Raw genomic sequence first — 24,187 nt, 5'->3', positions numbered from 1 at the left:
GACATACTAATAAAAATCTAAGTAGATTAAAGTTGGTAAAATTAACCATGCACACGTGAAATAAGATAAATCACAATGGCACATCTGACAGAAAGCAATACCTATTTTTGCCGTATGAATACATTTAACGGACTTAAAGTTGCTAGGAACGTACACTTGCGCAAAATGCCTCCACTTCCCATGGTAGCCAACATCTGAATATTTAGCACGATAAACAGGTCTTCAAAACACTATTCAAAATACTCAAGTAGAAAGTCTAGTTAAATTATTAAAACATTTAAGACAAATGAAACTTCTGATTTTTAAGACAAAAATGATCAATGATCAATCTCACGATCAATTTGCAGGCATTTTATATTCATGATGTGGAGATGCCGGTGATGGACTGGGGTGGACAAATGTAAGGAATCTTACAACACCAGGTTATAGTCCAACAAATTTATTTTAAAATCACAAGCTTTCGGAGATTATCCCCTTCACCTATTCACCTGACGAAGGGGATAATCTCCGAAAGCTTGTGATTTTAAAATAAATTTGTTGGACTATAACCTGGTGTTGTAAGATTCCTTACATTTTATATACACAGATGCTAAACTTCATGTTTTTGTGGGTACTTTTGGACAGCCTACTCAATACTGTTGGGCAAACTCATTTGTTTCAGTTTAATAGTACAGGAGAAAATTTTGAAAGATAATCAACACAAAGGTTGAAATCATGATGTAACTTGTACATAAAGGCAATGGCAGTCTTTTTTTTGGGGGGTGGGGGGGGGGGGGGGGGAGAAAGAGAAAAAAGGGGAGTACTTTCAATCTTTACTCTTTGCCCCTCAACCAGGTACAAAAGCTGCTTCCTCTATTTTGTTCTGCTGACTGGAAAGGACTTGTTTGAATGTCTATAGTAGCTGCTCTCCAGCTGGCTACTACTAAATTGAACAGGAATCTGTATTCTCCCCTCTCCCAGATGCTGCACTCTGCATCAAATCCAGTTCAATATATTAGTAACGGACTGGTTCTGGTCCAATAGCTTTCATTGGAATTTTTTCCCCACAGGTTCTGTCCCCCCCAACCCCAGTTGGTTGTTGAAGCATACAGACAGATATGCTTTACGGATCTCATTACTCCCCAGATAAAGTAAAGCAACCAAATGCCCCAGCTCCAATACTTCCGCATACTTCCGCATACTTCCGAATACTTTTCCGCATCGTTCACCTGAGGAAGGAGGTAGCCTCCGAAAGCTTGTGAATTTAAAATAAAATTGCTGGACTATAACTTGGTGTTGTAAAATTGTTTACAATCCAACAAAGTAGGCCTCACTATCTTGACCTACAAACAGAATGAACTTAATCATAAATTTGGGAGGTTCAATCCTGGCACTCTTCCTATCAAATTAATTTTAAAAACAGTGACTCATAACAGATATCACAATATCAGTGCATGTGTCTGGCTTTCAGTCATTTTGTGAACATTTCACTGCTCATCTCAAAATAATGAGCAAAACCGTTGTGCGTAATCTTGACTCAACATGCAGTAGCCAGATGAGTAATTTCATCTCTTGGGGTTATGCAAAAAAACCTCTGAAGGGCAACCTATAATGAAAAGCACCTAGAACTTACTCATTTTACTACTTCTTGCAAAATAAAAAAGAAACACCTCTTCCTGAAGTTGTTTGGACAAGCTTTTTTAAAAAAAACTCTATCTGGTTGGAAACACAGGAGACTGAGCTCCCATCATGCCTCAAGCAGGATAAGACAGTGAGTAGCTGTAACATACAGGCTGCATAAGATTCCAGGTATGCTTTTTCAGTCTGTGCTGATCAGCTGGCCTCACCTGCAGCAGGGGTAGGGCGAAACACTTTACTTCTGGCTAAGTTTTTTTTTGGGAGGAAGGGGGTGGTAAGAAAGTGAGGGAGTGGAGAAGAGGAGGAACAATTAGCCAGGGTTCATAGGAACAGGAGCAGGCCATTCAGCCCCTCGTGCCTGCTCCGCCATTTGATAAGATCATGGCTGATCTGTGATCTAACTCCATATACCTGCCTTTGGCCCATATCCCTTAATACCTTTGGTTGCCAAAAAGCTATCTATCTCAGATTTAAATTTCGCAATTGAGCTAGTATCAATTGCCGGTTGCGGAAGTGTTCCAAACTTCTACAACCCTTTGTGTGTAGAAATGTTTTCTCATCTCGCTCCTGAAAGGTCTGGCTCTAATTGTTAGACTGTGCCCCCTACTCCTAGAATCCCCAACCAGCGGAAATAGTTTCTCTCTATCCACCCTATCCGTTCCCCTGAATATCTTATAAACTTCGATCAGATCACCCCTTAACCTTCTAAACTCTAGAGAATACAACCCCAATTTGTGTAATCTCTCCTCGTAACTTAACCCTTGAAGTCCGGGTATCATTCTAGTAAACCTACGCTGCACTCCCTCCAAGGCCAATATGTCCTTCCGAAGGTCCGGTGCCCAGAACTGTTCACAGTACTCCAGGTGCGGTCTAACCAGGGTTTTGTATAGCTGCAGCATAACTTCTGCCCCCTTGTACTCCAGTCCTATAGATATAAAGGCCAGCATTCCATTTGCCTTATTGATTATTTTCTGCACCTGTTCATGAGACTTCAATGATCTATGTACCTGAACCCCCAAGTCCCTTTGGACATCCACTGTTTTTAACTTTTTACCATTTAGAAAGTACCCTGTTCTATCCTTTTTTGATCCAAAGTGGATGACCTCACATTTGTCTACATTGAATTCCATTTGCCACAATTTTGCCCATTCACCTAATCTATCAATATCGCTTTGTAATTTTATGTTTTCATCTACACTGCTTACAATGCTACCAATCTTTGTGTCATCGGCAAACTTAGATATGAGACTTTCTATGCCTTCATCTAAGTCATTAATAAATATTGTGAATAACTGAGGCTCCAAGACAGATCCCTGCGGGACTCCACTAGTCACATCCTGCCAATGTGAGTACCTTCCCATTATCCCTACTCTCTGTCGCCTTTCGCTCAGCCAACTTCCTGACCAAGTCCGTACTTTTCCCTCGATTCCATGGGCTTCTATCTTAGCTAACAGTCTCTTATGTGGGACCTTATCAAATGCCTTCTGGAAGTCCATATAAATAACATCCATTGACATTCCCCCTGTCCACTACTTCAGTCACCTCTTTAAAAAATTCAATCAGGTTTGTCAGGCATGACCTACCTTTCACAAATCCATGCTGGCTCTCTCTGATTAACTGAAAATTTGAGGCGTTCAGTCACCCTATCCTTAATTATAGACTCCAGCATTTTCCCCACAACAGATGTTAGGCTAACTGGTCTATAATTCCTCGGTTTCCCTTGCTCTCCTTTCTTAAAAAGTGGAGTGATATGTGCAATTTTCCAATCTAGAGGGACAGTTCCTGAATCTGGAGAACTTTGAAAGATTATAGTTAGGGCATCCGCAATGTGCTCACCTACTTCCTTTAAAATCCTGGGATGGAAGCCATCTGGTCCTGGGGATTTGTTATTCTTTAGTGCTATTATTTTCTTCATTACTGTTGCTTTACTTATGTTAATTTTATCGAGTCCCTGTCCCCGATTCAATATAAGTTTTCTTGGGATTTCCGGCATGTTATCCTCTTTCTCGACTGTAAATACTGACGCAAAGTAATTGTTCAACATGTCCGCCATTTCCCCATTGTCAATGACAATATCCCCACTTTCAGTTTTTAAGGGGCCAACACTGCTCCTGACCACCCTCTTTTTCCTAATATAACTATAAAGGTTCTTTGTATTGGTTTTGAGATCCCTTGCGAGTTTCTTTTCATACTCTCTTTTTGTAGCCCTTACTATCCGTTTTGTGACCCTTTGTTAATCTTTGTATCTTTCCCATTCGCCAGGAGCTGTGCCATTTTTTGCCTTTTTGTATGCCCTTTCCTTATGTCTTATACTGTCCCTTACCTCTTTAGTTGTCCATGGCTGTTTTTTTTGGCAAGTAGAGTTCTTGCCCCTCAGGGGTATAAACCGATTCTGTATCACGTTAAATATTTCTTTAAACATTTCCCACTGATCATCAGTCGTTTTACCCATGAACAGATTTGCCCAGTTTACTGTGGACAGTCTCTGTCTCATCCCATTGAAGTCGGCCTTGCCCAAGTCTAGAATCTTAGCAGCTGATTCACTTTTTTCCCTTTCAAACACTACATTGAACTCGATCATGTTATAATCACTATTGGACAGATGTTCACGCACAGTTAAGCCGTTAACTAAATCTGGTTCATTACTCATTACTAAATCTAGTATGGCTTGCCCCCTTGTTGCCTCTAGGACATACTGCTGTAGAAAACTATCCCGGACACACTCAAGAAATTCACTACCTTTCTGACAGTTGCTAGTCTGCTTTTCCCAATCTATGTGAAGGTTAAAGTCCCCCATTAAAACCACTATGCCTTTCTTACATGCTTGTCTAATCTCTGCATTTATACAATCTAGCACTTCAGAGCTGCTGCCTGGGCTTCTATATACAACTGCCACTATAGTCTTAGGTCCTTTCCTATTTCTCAATTCAACCCATAAGGTCTCTGTTGGCTGCTTACCTCTCGTTATATCCCCCTTCTAATTACCATTTCCCACTTCTAATTACCATCAGTAACCCCTACTTGAAGTGTCTGCAGCTAGATAACGTACGAGGGTAGTGCCGGGCTTGGCAGTGATATCCCCACAATCAGATAGCTGACACTCACCTTCTAGGTTCACACAAGAATGGCAATTTGGGTGCAGCGTCAGAGAGCACCCGGCATCCATGCAACCAGAGTCCAGGAGTTAACAGCTTTAGAAGCATACTGAATACAGGGCTCCAGTCTGTAAAGGTCCTGGAGAATTAAGACTGTCTCAACTAAATTCCCTTGTGGGTACCGGTTTACAGCAAAAAGCTGCCCATAATTTGGCACCATGTAAGCAGATGGCATTGAAAACAAATGCTACTTTAGTGTAACTAGGGTTCTTCTTTGAAATTGGGGATAGGGTACACTGTTCATGAAGAATTGACTGAGTTTTATTCTGCATTCATCTCTTGCCACACTTGAATGATTGTCCATTCCCAAAATTGACTACACGGTGATTAAAAGGTTGTATTCTTCACCACCAGGAACTTCAGAATACAAAACAAAAATAATTATGAAAAACACAACAGGCTTCCTACAAGTGAAGTAAATATTAATTCCTCTGAAGTTATTGCCATCAGTAGATACAGGAATTAAAAGCTTCCCTGAAATTTATTGGGACAACATAATCAGGATCAGTACCACTCAAAAACCACACTGCCTAATGAGCATTGTACTGAACTCCAAAGCTCAGGAGGGAGATGCTGGTGGTAGTGGGTGAATCATAGTATCCACTACCTTCCAAATTCCTTTTCTGTCAGCCAAATCTCACCAGTTCTCAGCAGCATCAAAAGGTACGCAAGAGCAGAGAAGAACAAGGAAGAACAAGCCCAAATGCAGAGTCATACCTGCTGCTCTTGGAGTAGCCAGTAGTCCCTAGGGTATCGTATACCTTCCCAGCTGGGCTTTTATAAGAGTCTTCAGTAAATAGTCACCAAAATGAGTTTCTTCCACACAAACATCTGTGCAAATTCCTGAGTACTGTATATACACTGCATATTTTAAACAAGCAGCAGATTGTAACATCATGCCCAGGAGTCAATGGCATTGTTGCACCATGTTCAAAATACAACTTTACAATTTTCTTCTCTTCCCCTCTTCATCCCTGATCCCTATAACACAGTATTAAGTTTTCATATGTTCTGGAACATTCAGCTCTCAAAAGGATTAAAGTTTTTAAAAATGTATAAACTTGGCCATTTTTCTCTCCACCCTCTCCACCGCACAAGACATTCATCACTATGCATTGTCCAACAGCTGAGATGGGGTTGAAAACAGTTCAGCAACAGAATACTTGCATTTTGACAGAGGTGCTGCAGGACTATTTTATGCACTAATGAGAGCTTTACTATTATCGCTGTGCCGCCTTCAGAAATCGTACTTTCTTGCGTTTTCAATACAGAACGAGACTAATCACACATTAGGAACACCGTACATGCACCTCTGTCCCAGACCTGGGTGTGGGCATCAAATAAATGGGTAAATGTCACATTGGTCTTTTCTTTGGGGGGTTTAGGGAAGATGAGAAAAAGAGAAAGGCATTAGTCATCTAATTCAGTCAGTGCTATCATTCTTCATTTAATCATCTTCAGTCTAGGCAGCTCTTAGTAATGTCTGATCAGTGAAGTGACTCAAAAAATTTCTGTGAAACCATCCCATGAAATGGACAGTCATCATTACAGAGGGTGGGAAACTTCAGGATCATGTAATCTGGGCTGGATGGTACATTTAGTCACACATCTGGATTATGTGGATGAGAAGTACTGAAGTAATTATTAGATGACAAAATTCCAATAGTCAACATATTATCAGCTAAAACTGACCACACCACTGATGCAGCTCAGATCAATTATTAAGTCCATTATTCACATAATTTAGTCAGACAGACACATGGCAATTTGAGTTAGAATCACAAAATCTTGCAGCACAGGTGGCCATTTGGCCCAGATGTCTATGCCAGCTCTCAAACAGCTATCCATTTAGTCCCATTCTCCTTCCCTCTCTCTATTACATTTTAATTTTAAAATATTTATCCTAAAAGCTATTATGGATTTTGGTTCCATCGCTTTCACAATTGGAGTATTCCATACCCTAACAATCCTTCATGTAAAAAAAAAATTCAACCCTCTCTCCATCTTAAACTTATGCCTCTAGTTACCAATTCAAACTGGGGAAATAGTTTTTCCCTGTTTACCTTATCAATACCTCTCAGTTTTGAACACCGCCATCAGATTTCCTCTTAACCATCAGTGTTCTAGTGAGAAGTCCCAGTATCCTCATAGCTAAAACCTTGCATCCCTGGTACCATCTTAGTAAATCCCATCTGTACCTTCTCCATGGCCTTGACATCCTTCCTTCCTAAAGTAGGGCACCCTTTATATTGGGTTAGCAATACCTCTTTGCTTTTGTACTCTGGGCCCCAATTTATAAAATCTAGAATCTGATCCTTTTTTTAAAAAATGGCTTTATCAACTTCTACTTCCACTTTAAAAGATGTGTCCCCCTAAGTCTCTATCTATTCCTTTTAATGTTTTGCCATTTAGAGTAAATTTCCTCTTATTCTTCCTCCCAAGGTGTAACATTACATTTTATTCAACATATATCTGCTCAATCTAATACATTTTCCTGCAGTTGCTCTAATTGTGAAAGTGATGGAAGCAGAATCCATAATAGCTTTTGAAAGTGAAGTGGATAAATATTTGAAAATGAAACATTCATGCTCTATTTTTGTGTCACGACAGACAGGAAGAGGGAAGCAATGGTCCCAATATCGATCCCTAGGGGACACCACTGCCCGTCTAGTCTGAAAAATCATCCATTTGTCACCACCATTTTCTGTCCTTTAGTCAACTTGTTATCCATGCTGCCACATTTCCCTTACCATTCACCTGAGTTTTATTAACAAGCTTCCTATGGGGCATCTTATCAAATATCTTTAGAAAATCCATACATGCAACATCCATTGCATGTCCTTTATCAATATGTTGACATTTTTTCAAAGTAATTTACTAAATTTGTCAGACACGAGTTATCTTTTAGAAATTTGCTGCTGTTTGTTTTGAATAAAACCCATGTCTTTCCAAGTATTAATTTTTCTCCCATATTATGGCCTCTAGAGGCTTATCCATCACCAATGATTAGTCTTATAATTACCCAGTTTATCCCTTGCTTTCTTTTGAACAGAGCAGTTACATTGTGTTAGATTATGCAGGTGTGCGCTAAAAGTGTAACAAATACCAAAGAAATGTTTTTATGCAATGTATCATGAAATACATTTAGTATGTAACCACACATCTTGCACATATTATAAGTCTGTATCAGGCACTTTTATTGGGGACAGCCGCAGACTCTCAGTATATTAAGGTGATCAGCAGAGGACATGAATATTCTAGAGACACAGCTCACTCTTGGTTTGAGATGACTGGGAATGGACGGGCTGGCTCATCGGCCAGAGAGATCAAGTCCTCAGCAAGGCAGCATCACTGACCCATCCATATTAATGAGGGTAAGGGCCTTGCCATTGTCTCAGCTCCCAGAGAGATTAAGCAGTACCACCAGCCCAGCCATATTGATACAGGTAAATGTCTTGCCTTTGTCTCAGCAAGTCGATGTCAGATCAGGTGCCGGACCATCGGGGTCCCTTTTATCAAGCTGTTAGACTATGTCCGGCATCATCAATTGTGCTGAGGATGTTTAGCCAGCTCACCACAGGACTTCCTGCTGAACAGTGTATAAAGAGACAGCTCAAACCAAGGTTCAGCATGGAGGATCCAGACAGCAGGCTAGGTTTGTTAAGGTGGACTTGCTGGTACGCACGGAACCTCAGCACCACCCTGAGCTGCCCTCGAGGCTGTGGCAGGGAGGAGACCGTCTCCCACCTCCTGATGGGTTGTCCCTTTGTGCAGAGGGTGTGGAGAGAGATGCGTTGGTATCTGTCCCAGTTCATCCCAAACAGTTCCGTAACACAGGACCCTGTGCTCTACAGACTGTTCCCCGGGACGTATAGCGAGACAGATATCACCTGAGGATGAAGGACCATCAACTTGGTGTAAGAGGCCCTTTGGTCCACCTGAAACATGCTGATCTTCCAGCTGAAGGAGCTGTCCACGACTGAGTGTTGCCACCCGGCACACTCCAAGGTGCAGGAGTACGTGCTGCGGGACATACGGAGGTGAAGGCTCGATCAGGAAAGGCCACCGTTTAGAGCCCTCCCACCACTGTATACCGAGGGGCTGGAATCAGGGAAAAACCCCCTCGGGCAGAATGTAAAATGATAAGTGAATGTAATGCAATGTACTGTAGCTGTATCCTGTAATGACGAATGCAATAAGATATCCTAGGGTGCCATGAACTGTATGTACAATGTATGGTGCATAACTGTATTGATTGTACCAGGACCGTTGAATTTGTACTGTATGCACTGTTGCAAATTGTATTGTATTGTTTGAAGTGTGACTTGAATTGTATTGTATGCACCTTGACAAATTTTGTGAATAAAGTATATCTTGAAATATAAAAAAAAAGGATGTGTTGGCAGGAGCCCCACGCCAGTGTCGGAAGAAGGAAAGAAGTCTGCAGAAGACAGGATCCGCGGGATCAAAGAGGATGGTTAAATACTGAGTGCACTAAGCTGTTCTTCATAATAAAGTACGTGCACCGCAACCAATCGGGGTTGACTCGAGTCTTTTGGAACTGGGAAGTGAGTAGTGGAGCAGGGGCTCCCCAAGCGGTTATGTAGACAGTGTATCTATTCCCAATAATTAGCAACCTCCCCAGTACAACTACCATATGCAGGAATACTTGAAAGATTGTGGGCAGAGCCTCTGTCATTTCCTCTCCGACTTCCCTCCACATTCTAGGATGCATGCCATCACAGCCGTGACTTTTCCAGTTAGTTCCAATTTTTTTTCCAATACTACATTCTTATCTAGTCATTCTATCCAATTGCTCCACTTTCTCATCTTGTACCTTGTCGTTCCCACCACAACACTCCTAGCAAAATGCAGGCAAAGAACTTTCCTTCATAAGATTTTCTTTTTTGTCTCTAATTTGCCTTACTTTCTTTAAATGTTTACTTTTTGTGCGTTCATAAAATCCTCCGCTATTATATCCTCCATCAGCCCTTCAAATCTACTTGTTTTGTGTTTCCCTACTATCTTTTCCATTAGCCCTTTATTTGTGATATACCTCCAAGTCTCATTTTACTTTTGGTTTCACATTATCCATCTTTTGCTACACCCCCTTACCTCTTGGGAACAATTTTACAACACCAAGTTATAGTCCAGCAATTTTATTTTAAATTCACAAGCTTTCGGAGATTTTCTCCTTCCTCAGGCAAACATTTGCCTGAGGAAGGAGAAAATCTCCGAAAGCTTGTGAATTTAAAATAAAATTGCTGGACTATAACTTGGTGTTGTAAAATTGTTTACAATTGTCAACCCCAGTCCATCACCGGCATCTCCACATCATGATTACCTCTTGGGAGAATGGGTCTAGTTTCTAACCCAATATACTCCTGTTTGAATATTTCCGATTCTTTATGCAGTCTTGCCTTCCAATTTTTCTTTGATTAATCTGGGCTAGTTTCCTTTTATCTCATTGATACTTTGCTTTTTTCAGTCAGTGCCTTGATCTTTGCACCCTCTCCTTTTCAGTTTTCACATCAGACGTTATGTTATGGTCATTGTTTCATAAATGTTCCTTTAACCTTGTCTTACCTACTTGCCCACTTCATTTCTGAGAACAAGATCAAGCACTACCTTGTTGGACTAAAAACATATTGATATAGCAATCAATCCTAGAGGCATTGTCGAAATCTTTCCCTTCTATACCCCTTACATTACTTACCAGAGTCTTTCTTTGAACAATTAAAGTTACCCATTATGGCCCTGTTATTTCTGCATATTTCTCTAATTTGTCTGCATATCTTTCCTCTACAACGTATCTCTTCCTCTATCTCATTTCCACTGTTCAGCAGTTTATAATAAATTCCCAATAGAGTGACAGTTACCTTATTACTTAACTCCAACCAAATAGATTCAGCTTTCGCACCATGCTCTATATAATGCTCAAGTTCTAGTGCTGTAATAAACCCTTCAGTTAATACTGCCACCCCTCATTTTTTTTTCTATTGAGTTCAGAGCTGCCCTCAATGGGATGGAGGGGGTTGGGAAGAGAGTGGGGAGGTCACTGTACACAATGGAAACTGCAAGTGTGTAGTTGTACTCACAATCCAGTTGTATCTGTAGACATTACACCGATCATCACAAGTCTCGTGATGATCAGGAATAGCAGGTACATACCATTTGCCTTCCTAACTGCTTGCTGCACCTGCATGTTTGCTTTCAGTGACTGGCGTACAAGGACACCCAGGCCCCTTTGTACATCAACATTCCCCAATCTATTACCATTTAAATAATACTCTGCCTTTCTGTTTTTCCTTCCGAAGTGGATAACTTCACATTTATCCACATTATACTGCATCTGCCATGTATTTGCCCACTCACTCAACTTGTCCAAATTGCCTAGAAGCCTCTTTGCATCCTCCTCACAACTCACGATCTCACCTAGTTTTGTGTCATCAGCAAACTTGGAAATATTACATTTGGTTCCCTCATCCAAATCATTGATATATAGTGAATAGCTGGGGCCCAAGCACTGACCTCACTAGTCACCGCCTGCCACTCCGAAAAAGACCCATTTATTCCTACTCTGTTTCCTGTCTGTTAACTAATTTTCAATCCATGCCAGTATATTACCCCCAATCCCACGTGCTTTAATTTTGCACACTAACCTCTTATCTGAGACTTTATCAAAGGCCTTCTGAAAATCCAAATAAACCACATCCACTGGTTCTTCTTTATCTAGTCTACCAGTTACATCCTCAAAAAACTCCAGTAGGTTTGTCAAACATGATTTCCCTTTCATAAATCCATGTTGACTTTGTCTAATCCCGTTGATATTTTCTAAATGTCCTGTTATCACATCCTTTATAATAGACTCTAGCATTTTCCCTACTACTTATGTTAGGCTAACTGGTCTGTCGTTCCCAGTTTTCTCTCTCCCTCCTTTTTTAAATAGTGGGGTTACATTTGCCACCCTCCAATCTGCAGGGACTGTTCCATAATCTATAGAATTTTGGAAGATAACAACTAATGCATCCACTATTTCCATGGCGACCTCTTTTAGTACTCTGGGATGCAGATTATCAGGCCCTGGGGATTTATCGGCATTAATTTCTCCAGCATTATTGTTTTATTAATACTAATTTCCTTTAATTCCACCTTCTCACTAGTCCCTTGGTTCCCTAGCATTTCTGGGAAGTTATGTGTGTCCTCTTCCGTGAAGACAGAACCAAAGTATTTGTTTGATTGCTCTGCCATTTCCCTGTTCCCCATTATAAATTCTCCTGTTTCTGACTAAGGGACCTACATTTGTCTTCACTAATCTTTTTCTTTTTACATACTTGTAGAAGCTTTTACAGTCCACTTTTATGTTCCTTGCAAGTTTACTCTCATACTCTATTTTTCCCCTCTTAATCAATCGCTTGGTCCTTTTTTGCTGAATTCTAAACTGCTCCCTATCCACAGGCTTGCTACTTTTTCTGGCAACTTTATATGATTCCTCTTTGGATCTAATACGATCCTTAATTTTTTTTGTTAGCCATGGTTGGGCCGCTTTTCCTTTTGTGTTTTTGCGCCAGAAAGGAATGTACAATTGTTGCAATTCATGCATTCGTTCCTTAAATGTTAGCCATTGCCTATCCACCGTCATGCCTTTTAATGAAGCTTCCCAATCTATCATAGCCAACTCACTCCTCATACCTTCGTAGTTTCCTTTGTTTAGATTTAGGACCCTAGTTTCGGATTGGACTACTTCACTTTCCATCTTAAATGAAGAATTCTATCATGTTATGGTCACTCTTCCCTAAAGGACCACGCACAAGATTATTAATTAACCCCTTCTCATTGCACAATACTCAGTCTAAGATAGCCTGTTCCCTGGTTGGCTCAGTGGATGGGGCCACTAAGGGAGACACATGAGAATCTCACAGGTAAGGACAAAGAAAAAGCAGGAATATTTACCAGGGAGACTAACATGGTGGGCAGGACATTAGAAGAGATCAAAAAAGACATAAGGGCATTTAAGATAGAAAGGGGGGAAATAATTGATAAACTAATCAAACAAAGGGAGGATAAAACCCCAGGACCGGATGAATTGCATCCGCACATATTAAAGATAGGGAAGAGATAGCAGAGGCACTATTACATATATATAAAAATTCATCAGAAAAGGGAATGGTGCCAGAGGACTGCAGACAGCTAATGTGATTCCTATATTTAAAAAGGGAGATTGAACCAGTCCAGAGAACTATAGGCCAATTAGCTTAATATCGGTGGTAGGAAAGATAATGGAATCCTTACTCAAAGATGTAATAGATAAACATCTAGAAACCAAAAATATAATAAAGAATAGTCAGCACGGATTTCAAAAAGGAAGGTCATGCTTGACCAACCTTATTGAATTCCTTGAAGTAACGGAAAACATAGATAACAGTAATGCAGTAGATGAAATATATTTGGATTTTCAAAGTGTCTTCGATAAGGTACAGCATAGTAGACTCATGACTAAGGTCAGCACGTGTGGAGTCAGGGGACAAGTAGCAGAATGGATAGCAAGCTGGCTACAAAACAGAAAACAAAGAGTAGGAGTTAAAGGTAGTTACTCAGACTAGCAAAAGGTGGGAAGTGGTGTTCCACAAGGATCGGTGCGGGGACCACTGATGATCACCATCTACATATATGATTTGGACTCGGGAACCGGATGCACAAAATTCAAAATTTGCAGACAACACCAAATTAGGGGGGTATAGGTAATACCGAGGAGGACTGCGACAAAATACAGGAAGACAGCAAGGTGGTCGCAAGAGAGCCAGAGGTGATATGAGGAAAAATATTGTTACACAGCGAATTGTAATGATCTGGAATGCACTGCCTGAAAGGATGGTGGCAGCAGATTCAATAGTAACTTTCAAAAGATAATTGGATAAATACTTGAAGGGAAAAAATTTACAGGGCTATGGGGAAAGAGCAGGGGAATGGGACTAATTGGATAGCTCTTTCAAAGAGCTGGCACAGGCAGATGGGCCAAATGACCACCTCCTGTGCTGTACCTACTATGATACATTAATAAACTTGCAGAATGGGCGTGTAATTGGCAAATTAATTTCAATATAGAAAAAAAAGTGATGTATTACATTTTGGTAGGAAGAATAAGGGGGCCACATGCTGCTTGGATAATAAGAGTCTAAATGGGGTAGAGGAGCAGAGGGATCGGGTGGTACAAATACACAAATCATTAAAAGCAATGATGCAGGTTAATAAGGCCATGAAAAAAGCAAACTAAGCACTGGGGTTCATTTCTGGAGAGATGGAATTGAAAAGCAGAGAAGTTATGTTAAACTTGTATAGAACCTTGGTTAGCACACACTTGGGAGTACTGTGAACAGTCTAGTCACCATATTATAAAAAAGGTATAGAGGCACTAGAGAAGGTGCAAAAAGGATTTACTAGGATGATACCAGAACTGAGAGGTTATACCCATCAGGAAAGATTGAGCAGGCTGGGACTCTTTTCTCTATAAAGGAGAAGACTGAGGGGTGACCCAATAGAGGTCTTTAAGATTATGAAAGGGTTTGATAGGGTAGACGTAGAGTAGTTGTTTCCACTTGCGGGGGAGACCAGAACTAGGGGCCATAAATATAAGATAGATAGTCACTAATAAATCCAATAGGGAATTCAGGAGAAACTTCTTTATCCAGAGAGTGGTTAGAATGTGGAACTCGCTACCACAAGGAGTAATTGAGGCGACTAGCATAGATGCATTTAAGGGGAAGCTAGATAAACACATGAGGGAGAAAGGAATAGAAGGATATGTTGATAGGGTAAGATGAAGTAGGCTCGTGTGGAACATAAACACCGGCTTGTACCGGTTGGGCTAAAAGGCCTGGTTCTGCACTGTACATTCTATGTAATAGCCAGGAGACAGAGGTAAACTACATGCTTTGATTAATCTCAACCAGAGAGACTATTTAAAACTTAGTTGTACACTAAGTGCAGGAAAGCAGAGTGAAAGGTTCTACTTGCCATATCTGTAGTTTTATTAATATGTCCCTATTAAAAAAGGTAGAACTTCGGAAACCTTAAAAGGAGGAATTGTAATCTCCTGGCTCCAATCCACTTCTGACTGCCAGTTAGTCAACATTATAAAAAGTGACTAGTGTCTGTAAAACAATAACTTTCTCAAAGAGATGCGAACTGCTGATAAGTTCCAAGTATCTGATAAGACAGAGTTCCTGGAATTGTGATTGCACAATTACGTCATTCAGTAAAAATCTACCCCATCCTACCTCCAACAAATAAACTCACCTGTGCTTTCTGACCATGTTCCAGTATTTCCTCAAACTCTTCATCCGTTTCTGTGCCTGAGAGGCGAGCTGCTCGGGCCATGAAGTAGGGAGGTAGCTCTCCTATTGCAGTACCAGCTCCCTGCAGGTTTTTTAAAAAAGCAAGGGAATAAAAAAGAAAAGCAAAGGAATAAATAAAAAATAAAAGGGAATAAACGATGATTCAAGATATATGTACGTAAATGCTAAAATAATAGCGTAGATTGCAATAACAACGATAATATTCAGCTAGCGCAACATTTATGACGTCCAAATTTTTCGTTAGGACCAGAACACACCAACTACAGATAAGTGGAAAATCCATAAACGCTTCAAATCTAAAATAAAAACAGAAAATGTTGGAAATGCACAGTTTCGCCAACATTCTACTTTCTCTTTCAGAGGCAGATCAACAGGTTTGTGATTTCCAAGATTTTCTGCTTTACATCCAACAGCAGTCTAACAAAGAACACAATTTTAAACTGGGAAGAAATTTCAAAATTCTGTTCAGATTTTTAAAATAAAATGTTATAGCCAACATTAATTAGTATTGATGTAGTGGAAAAACAGAAAACATGACTTGGGAAGAGGAGATACTGGAATAACCAAAACTGTTTCAATTGTAGTGTCTGGACCAGTGACTGAAATCAAGGCTAACATTGTTATCAGGACCAGTTAACCCCACTTTTTTTTTTGAAAAGTTGGATGTCTGCAGATACTCAGAATCTCAAACCACTAAGGAACTTCACTGATGCCCTTCTTTTCTGAAAAGAAAGTTATTTTAGCTGCCTGCTTCACGTTAAGGCAAGAAACTTTCTAAATCTTTTATATATAATTCTCTTCTGCTTGTTTGCCTCTAAACCGGAGGTTCTCAGACTGGGGCCAAAAGGTAACCGGATTTAACATATGCACAACCTTGAGAATTCTGTGTTTGATGACTTACCTATATGTTCTTATGGTTGCTGTATACTAATAAATGTTTTGTGCAATGATAATACGGTTTTCCTTTAGGCGGCCAACTTTTTTTTGGTAGTTAATACAAGATGCCCCTGGGAGGACATCAGTATTTATAAGGGAGTGTGTCAATATTTGTAGGGAGGACCCCCTGCCCCCACCAATCACACGCAGCAAGTTTGAAAAGCACTGCTGTAAACATCAAAATGTCATTTTTGTCTCTAGGAGGATGAGATACTAAATATGGCACAGTGCAGCTGTTACTAGCTACCAGTAGCGTGTGGAAGGAGCTGAAGTGGTGTTTGGATTGCTGTCACACTTAAAAAGCACAGCTTTGCATATACAGCACAAAGTCTGGTTTATTTTTCTAGCTGAACTCAAATATACATTATACTTGCGTATAGTACAAAACAAAAAATGCAGATTGTCACACCCACTATATTCTACTACCCGCCTCTGGTCTGATTAATCTAATTTCACTGTTGAAAGTTACCAATCTGAAAGATGATCAGGATCTTTAAGGAAATGCAAAACGTGATGAAAATATTTGTGGGTTGCTTAGTGGAGGTAAAGTACATTAAAATTTTGTGCAGTCACAAACAAACCTACAGTCACTGGTGTACAAAAGAAGCACTTTTATGAATTAATAATACAATCTGCAATATAACTTTTCCAAATCGCCTTCAATTCAACAGAAAGCTGTGTTTTTCCAATGGATGTGTGAAGTGAATCTATAATTAATAAGCCTCATACCGGCTGACCCAAGATCACAAATTCATTGTTTGGGGAATAAGTTCACATTCCTACCAATCTGTAGAACACCGAGTGCCAACATGCTTAATGCCCTCCTGTTACAGAGGAGAGCTTTTAAAAAAACTATTAGGTTCTCAACAATGTATATTTGCATTTCTAAAGCTATTATACATATAGCTGGACATTAAAATATTTTGATGTCCATGTACAGTTAATGTTACATTCATATCAAAATTTTATTCAGGTCATTGTATATTTAGGCATGCAATCTCACACATTTTAAGAGCACATGCAGCTTATGGAACTGTGCCATCCTTGACACTACAATGCTTGTGGGAGAAATGTATTTATGCATCAGGCTGCTTGTACTGAGGCCAATGCAGGTTGGGGGGCTGAGACGGCATGTTTGGCACAGGGTTCTGGGGCTAGTCAGGTTAGGGGGCGGTGGGGAAGGGCCCTGCATACTGCCAGTCATATGGGTTGGGGTTTGTACCTCTCATTGCCAGTGGGTTGCTGTGATAAGGGGGTGGTTTATGTTAAGTGGGCCTCCAATAGGCCCTACTCTTATCATACAAATGCTGTACTGTTCCTGAATTTGGCACAGAATTATGTACAAACTTGACCCAATTTACATAAGCTAGGCTGACACTCCAGTGCAGTTTGTAGGAAGTGCTGCATTGTTATAGCTGCAGTCCTTCAAATGAGATATTTGACACCCTGCTTGCCTGTAGATCTGATGGCACAGTTCAAAGGCAAGTAGTGAGTTCTCATGGTATCTTGATCAAAAAAGGATTAATTGGTCAGTTCTCTTATGGCTGTTTGTGGGATGTTGATGGGACAGAATGACTGCTGTGTTTGTTTTATGTAACAGTCACTGCATTTCAAAAATACGTTATGACGACCTGGAATGCAGTGCCCAAAAGGGTGGCAGAAGCAGATTCAATAGTAACTTTCAAAAGGGAACTGGATATATACTTGAAAAGGAAAAATTTTGCAGGGCTTTATGGGAAGTGCCGGCGAGTGGGACTATTTGGATAGCTCTTTCAATGAGCTGACACAGGCGCTATGGGCCGAGTGGCCGCTTTCTGCGCTGTATGATTCTGTGGATACATTTTGTGAAGCACTTTAGAAACGTAGGTAATTACTAGGAATTTGGGACCAATTCACTATAGTTTCACAGGGGTACAATGTACTTTATATTTTGTTTATAAACAGAGATAAGAAGTTTACGTTTTAAAGACCAGGAAAAGGGGTGCAATAACTGATCTATTCAGTCGAGCTACCTTTCCTCTCTTCTTTTCCCCGAACCCCCACCACCCCTTCTCAATTCCTGTTAAGAGCCAACCACAGCAGTTGCTCTATGCTACAGGTATGCATTGATTGCATAAAAAGTGAATTAAAGAGTCTTTTCTAGGAACTTGCAAACTCACATCCAACAAATTATACCCCTCCCACAAACATCGTGTAATCAAAAAGTAGAACAGTTTCAAAATAATACATTAATGCAAACTTTTGAGAATCATTACATTAGAAGATTAATTGGTAAAATGGTAACATTATAGGAGGTAGGAGGTTGGAGGTCAAAACATGTTATGTAACGAGCTTAATTTGGTGAAAACATTGCTGGTTCTTATGGTGCAGACTAGAAAACATGCTCTGAGCTAATGCCAAAAAAAAGTGTAACTGCACGGTCAGATTAGCTCAGTTGGTAATATCCTTACCTCAATCAGGTTATCGGTTCCAGCCCTATTATGGACTTAAGTACATAATCCAGCCTGACCAGTGCAGTACTTTCAGATGAGATATTAAACTGAGGCCCCATTTGCCTGATCAGGTGGACCGAAAAGATCCCATGGCATTATTTGAACAACAGGCAGTTCTCTCCCATGTGCTGGTAAACCATTCCTCCTTCAACCAACACCACCAAAATCAGATTGGCCGATCATTCATTCTGGATCTTGCTGTACACAAACTGGCTGCTGTGTTTGCCTACATCAGTGACTGCACTTCAAAAGTAGCCCAGTGGCTGTAAAGCACTTTGGGACATCCTTTTATAGACAGCTTTAACAAAGGTTCTGCTCATAGTAAAATCAAGTTGGAAGAACAGTTCCACAGTATAGATGCAGGAATGTCACCACAGTTCAAAGATTAAGGGAATCAGAAAGTTCAGACACTGACACTTCACAATTCAATTTGTTTGCGTTGGATGTTATTTAACATTCATCTTTCAAAATTACGCATCTTTGCAGCCACACAAGACTTGGAAAGAGGAAAAAAATTCCTTTTGTTTCCAATGTGGATTATAATAAAGCAGGCCCTTATTAGGACAAATGACGTAACTTCAGATCGTCATTCTGTCTGATGCTTATTTTATCTAAGGCTCACTTCTGTCAGTTTAATTTTCTTTACTTCATTCTCTTACACACAGTACAGTGTATCTAGCTAAAGCTTTCGGATTAGTTCATTTACAAAAAGGAGCAATCAGATTCTATCAAAAAAAAAATCTATTGCAAGGTAACTCCCATCGTGCTAGCCACCATTAAAACTAAATTATATCTAATACCTACATATCGTTATTAAACATGCACAAATACATGATTCTTTTGCATGGGTGTGCACTTCCTGTGCGCAGACCTTACTTCCTGTTGTCATAATTTCTGTGCCAATGTTTACCATCGGAAATTACCATAATCTTTCCCATTCAATTCTCCTATGTCAACTGTCAGTGTAGTTGTACCAGGCATCGTAAAACGAGTTTTGGAAGTGTCTGTCCCAACCCCTCTCAAATAAGTTTTTAAAAAATCTTCAACTAACCACGGACAACACCATAGGCAACTTATTCCTAACTAAATAAAATAAATTAATAAATGCAATTTTAAAAATAGATATCCCAACTCAAATGGCACCCACTCATAGGCTATCTATATCCTTCATATCCCTGGACTCCCACTCTGCTACCCCTCCCTTCAGGGTAATGTGCTATGTCGCACCTATGGGTAGAAATGGAAGAACAGGCATTATAAACTGTCTTCTCAAAAGATTTTGTACATTGCAACGTTCTCTCGCGTAAGATGTAATTTCAGTAGAAAACATGTTCAAAAACAAAACCACAAAGCTGTAGAAGATCACAGGATGTTGGACCTACAATGCACTACACCAGTGGTAGGATGCATGTCCAATTCTTCACACATTCCCAGGCATGGATACACTGAGTAAAGGCCCTATGCGGCCCCCACAGGGGCCAGAAAAATCAGACAACCTGGGCCACTCATACACCACCTTGTGTTTGGCTTCCAAGCAGCAATGGAGGTAACCTGGGAGTAGGTCTCCAGCCCATTTTTCAATAAAAATGTGTGGGGCCCAGGGAGATTTCAGGAAGGGGAAAAACTGACCAATTCACCAAAAAAAACCTTCCATAATGGCACACAAGGTACTGGTCATTGCCAAAAGGCTACAACCCTAGAAAAAGCCCAAGATTCAATCTCTGGTCTGCGATTAATTAGCAGGCCTCAACATTCCCAGAGCCAAGGAAAGGAAAAACAGCCCGATTGCTAACTGGAAGCTATAGTGGACAGCAGGTAAGATCAGGAAAGCTAATGGCAAAAATATTACAGAAACAGGCCTTCTGGAACTGAAGTTTGAGCCGACCATCTTATTCAAATAATTTAACTTTTTTTTGGCTGTGAATCAGCTCTCTATTTTTTTTTAAAAGAATATATTGCAGAAGCACCAGAACTTCCTTATTACAGCCTCACAGGGAGTTCACAATTATTTCACAAGTTGTGTTCGTCATCACTACCCAGTATAGCTTTCTGTGAAATGACTTCCTTGAATGCATCCTAGCAACTATGTTTTCCCAGCCGCTTAATTTGCATGTGATCATTGCAAGCCAGGGAGGTTATTCCTGTCCAACCTGCCAAGATTGCACTTGTATTCTTTGAGCTCATAAAACTAATGAGGGTGTGGTTTATTGGAGTTAATGCTAGGTTTAAAAAACTGCACTAAAAACAGTCTTGTTAGGATTTTGCTGCTAAAATGTATTTGCTATAGGAATTACACTGAACAAGAAAAATCCGTAAAGGGTGAAAAGACTATTTGGCTCCTCCAGTGGCTCACTTTACAAGTGCATAATTATGGTGCATCACTAAGAGAAACAGGAAGGTGTAGAGAGCCATGTGAGAGCCTTTACAGGAAATAAGAAAATATAAGAGTGGGGATGCCAAGGAAAATAAAATAAAAAGGGAAACACCAAGTTGGGGTAGGGGCTGAAAGCAAAGAGAAAAGTTTCCAACTGGCCTTTGAAAGTAGGAAGGGAGGTGGTAAAATCCAGGGAACTAGGTAGGGCTAAGGGTGGGGCCACAGTGGCTGAAAGAGCAGCCACTGATAGTGGAGGAGAATATGGGAACTTTTTCAGGTTAGGTCTGCAGTTATGCCATTTTTTTTTGCTTGTTTAATCTTCTTGTTAAACTCCTATAGCTTGAGACCTGGTTTTGTACCAGAAAAATTAAAACTGAGTGTCCACTCAAAAGTCTGCTGATATCAAACTTACGAAATTGAAACCAGTCCAGAAGATCACATGGGTCAAGTTACACAACAGAGATTGGGGAGACCCAAATGACAATCCTAAATAAGCCTCTGATGGATTCATTAAACAAATTCAAACCAAAAAGGATATTGAGGGTATTCAGTAGATAGAAAGCAGTCGATAGACGACTTTCCACAGCCGTGGTGCTTACGCATTGTGATGTAAAATTGAGACATTAACTTGGCCTTTACACCAAAATGAATTTTCTTGTAAAATGGAAATTCAAACGATTATGTAAATTAAGGTGTTTCTAAGTACAGCTAGGTAATGTCTGCACCAAGGGGCTGGTAAATTGTATTTCTTAAAAAAAACACTTCCTCATTCTTCAACTCAGCAAATTCTTTGAATCATTCAAAGTTATTTTCAACTTTTTTTCTGGATTTCAAAAAAATCTGAAGCGAAATTTGTTGGGATCTGTATAATTAGTGTGTTAACTATTGCAATATTGTGGAGCTCAGAAGCCAGGTTTACTTTATTTTCAGTAGCAGTCATAGCAAATTCTATTAAAAAGCATTTGGACAGTTACATGGGGAAGATGGGTATCGAGGGATATGGGCCAAGTGCAGGCAATTGGGACTAGCTTAGTGGTATAAACTGGGCGACATGGACATGTTGGGCCGAAGGGCCTGTTTCCATGTTGTAACTTCTATGATTCTATGATTCAAATGAACAGTAGACCAGGTTTCTAAAGATTATCCAAAGTTTAACTTTCTGTATGTCTCCCACTTTAAAGAGCATTAACTGCAGAACCTCCTGTTGAAAAATCAGTTTTTAACAAAAGTTCTGACAATTCAACCGGCAAATTTTTACTATTACCAGTCAATCTCCTGTAGTATCGCACATAGGGAGTTAAAAATAAGTGCAATCTTCAGGTGAAATGGGGCTAGAGGCTGGGGGGTAAATTGGACTAGGGCATGCAGAAATAATTCAAATGCCATTTCAGAGTCATACATTAGCTTCTTTTTATATTTCCATTTTGCATTAATAATGGAAACTATGCAATCTTGTCACACTGTAATTACATTCTCCCAAGTGGAGGCACAGCCACACCTATACTGGCAGGAGGACATAATTAGTGTGACAAATTTACAGAGGCAGTTTCCATTATAAGTGTAGATATAGAAATTCATAATGGAAAACGTTGACAGGAAGTGTGCACAGACACAAGGTTTTCAATATATTATAGACTGAAATTGAAACAAGTTCATGTTCACATACCAACTACTCTTAGTGTGGCTGTCTTCATAAACCAAACCAGAGTTTAAAGGCAAAAGCACTCGATTCAGACAGAAAGGTAATTAAAAAGAAATGCCTCAAGTTAGACAAGAATTAAATGAATGTGTTAAGAAGGAAAAAAACAAATCTAGCCAAAAGATTTTTTTTTGTTGAGCACAATCCCTATTTCTGAAGATTTTTCTTTTCTTGCTTTCTAGGGTCATGCACCATCTGTGTTGAGGGAAACCTTCTTCCAGGCTTCCTGTAGTGATAGTTTGAGTTAAGCCTTTCAAAAAGGTGCATACAGTAGTTTGGGAAAAATGTCCCTTTTTGGGTTTTCTCTTCTCCTCACCCTCTGACATCTGCCTGTCATCTTCAATCAACAGTGCAGTCAAGATAGAAACTCAGTGTAGATGCAGCCTTTGTTGTGGTGTAGCACTTGGGAGCACCAACACACAGCACCACCAAAATCCAAAGAATTTTAAATTTGACAATCTAAAAAAAAAAATTGATTAAAATAGCGTACATTTTTTCCACAATACCTCAATTTACAGTTTATAGAGCTAAAATTCTGGAGATTATGCATCAGATACAGACATGGCACCACTGGGTATTATTACTCAGACTCCCTGGATGAAGCAGAAGAGAACTTGTTCCCCAGATGCAATATAACAACTGGATGTCTCCACACTACGCTTGCCAGAAGATGTGAGTGAAAAAATTCAATTTAGCTTTTCAAAAATACCAAATTCCTCCTGCCAGATTTAATGTCAGAGGTTAGGGTAAAACACATCCCATATTTATTCATGTACAAGCTGCATCCTCTTCTCAAAAATCTATGACCTTCAGATTACATAATGAGACTTGTAGCCACCAAACTGTCACCATGTCGGCTGGTGTCTGTTCTTTATCATTTCAACCAGTGCATTACTATCTATTGTGACTCCACTCTTCCAACACTGATATTTAAATAGCAACTCTCCCTCCCGACTTCAGTCCTGGTTCCTGCTCCCGATATTAAATCTCCTCTCCTTGCAGCTATAGCCAGTCTCCAACTAGATGCCAGTCAACATGGTGAGAATTTTGGCTAGAAGTTTTGTTATGTGGCCCCTTATACTCTAGTATATACCGCATGTATTTTTCCTTAATCTCATTAAATCCCACGGGGGCAGCTTAGTATTTTTTTTAAAAAGGTACATTCAATTTTTCCACTCAAACATAACCTCGTGGCTAGCTTTAATTCAGCAGTGCAAGCTTGGATTAAAGTTAGGACTCAGGAGAGGAAATTTCCATTTAAATATAACAGGACTGGAGATTTGAAGTAGAGGAAAAATGACATAAGCAGACATAGTATGAATGTACTGGTACAGTATTGCTGCTGGGTCCACCATCTTGGCCAACATTGCTTCGCTGGAAGGGAACTATTAAGAACCATTAGGTCAGTTTTTATTGTCAATTTAAAAACCTGGGTTTCATTTTTAGTGTAAAGATGGAGAAAAGGCATTGGGGAAAAAAATGGACCCTGAATATTTTTTTTTTAAATGCTCGTTAAGAGAAAAATCATTAAAGAATTTATTTTGAACATCGCTAAACTT

At 39.9% G+C, this 24,187-nt stretch overlaps 1 protein-coding gene across 4 annotated transcripts in view; it reads right to left on the bottom strand.

Moving 5' to 3' along the window:
• Positions 1-24,187, bottom strand: part of vmp1 (vacuole membrane protein 1) — a 150,159-nt gene that overhangs the window by 40,677 nt on the left and 85,295 nt on the right. For all 4 annotated transcript variants that reach the window (XM_068008484.1, XM_068008481.1, XM_068008482.1 and 1 more), the window contains exon 7: positions 15,069-15,188. In XM_068008484.1, coding sequence (XP_067864585.1) covers positions 15,069-15,188 — 120 coding nt within the window. The remainder of the gene's footprint in view (positions 1-15,068; positions 15,189-24,187) is intronic.

The sequence above is a fragment of the Heptranchias perlo genome, chromosome 28, assembly GCF_035084215.1.
Source record: "Heptranchias perlo isolate sHepPer1 chromosome 28, sHepPer1.hap1, whole genome shotgun sequence".
Lineage (NCBI taxonomy): Eukaryota > Metazoa > Chordata > Chondrichthyes > Hexanchiformes > Hexanchidae > Heptranchias > Heptranchias perlo.
This window is presented reverse-complemented; position numbering and strand designations above follow the sequence as displayed.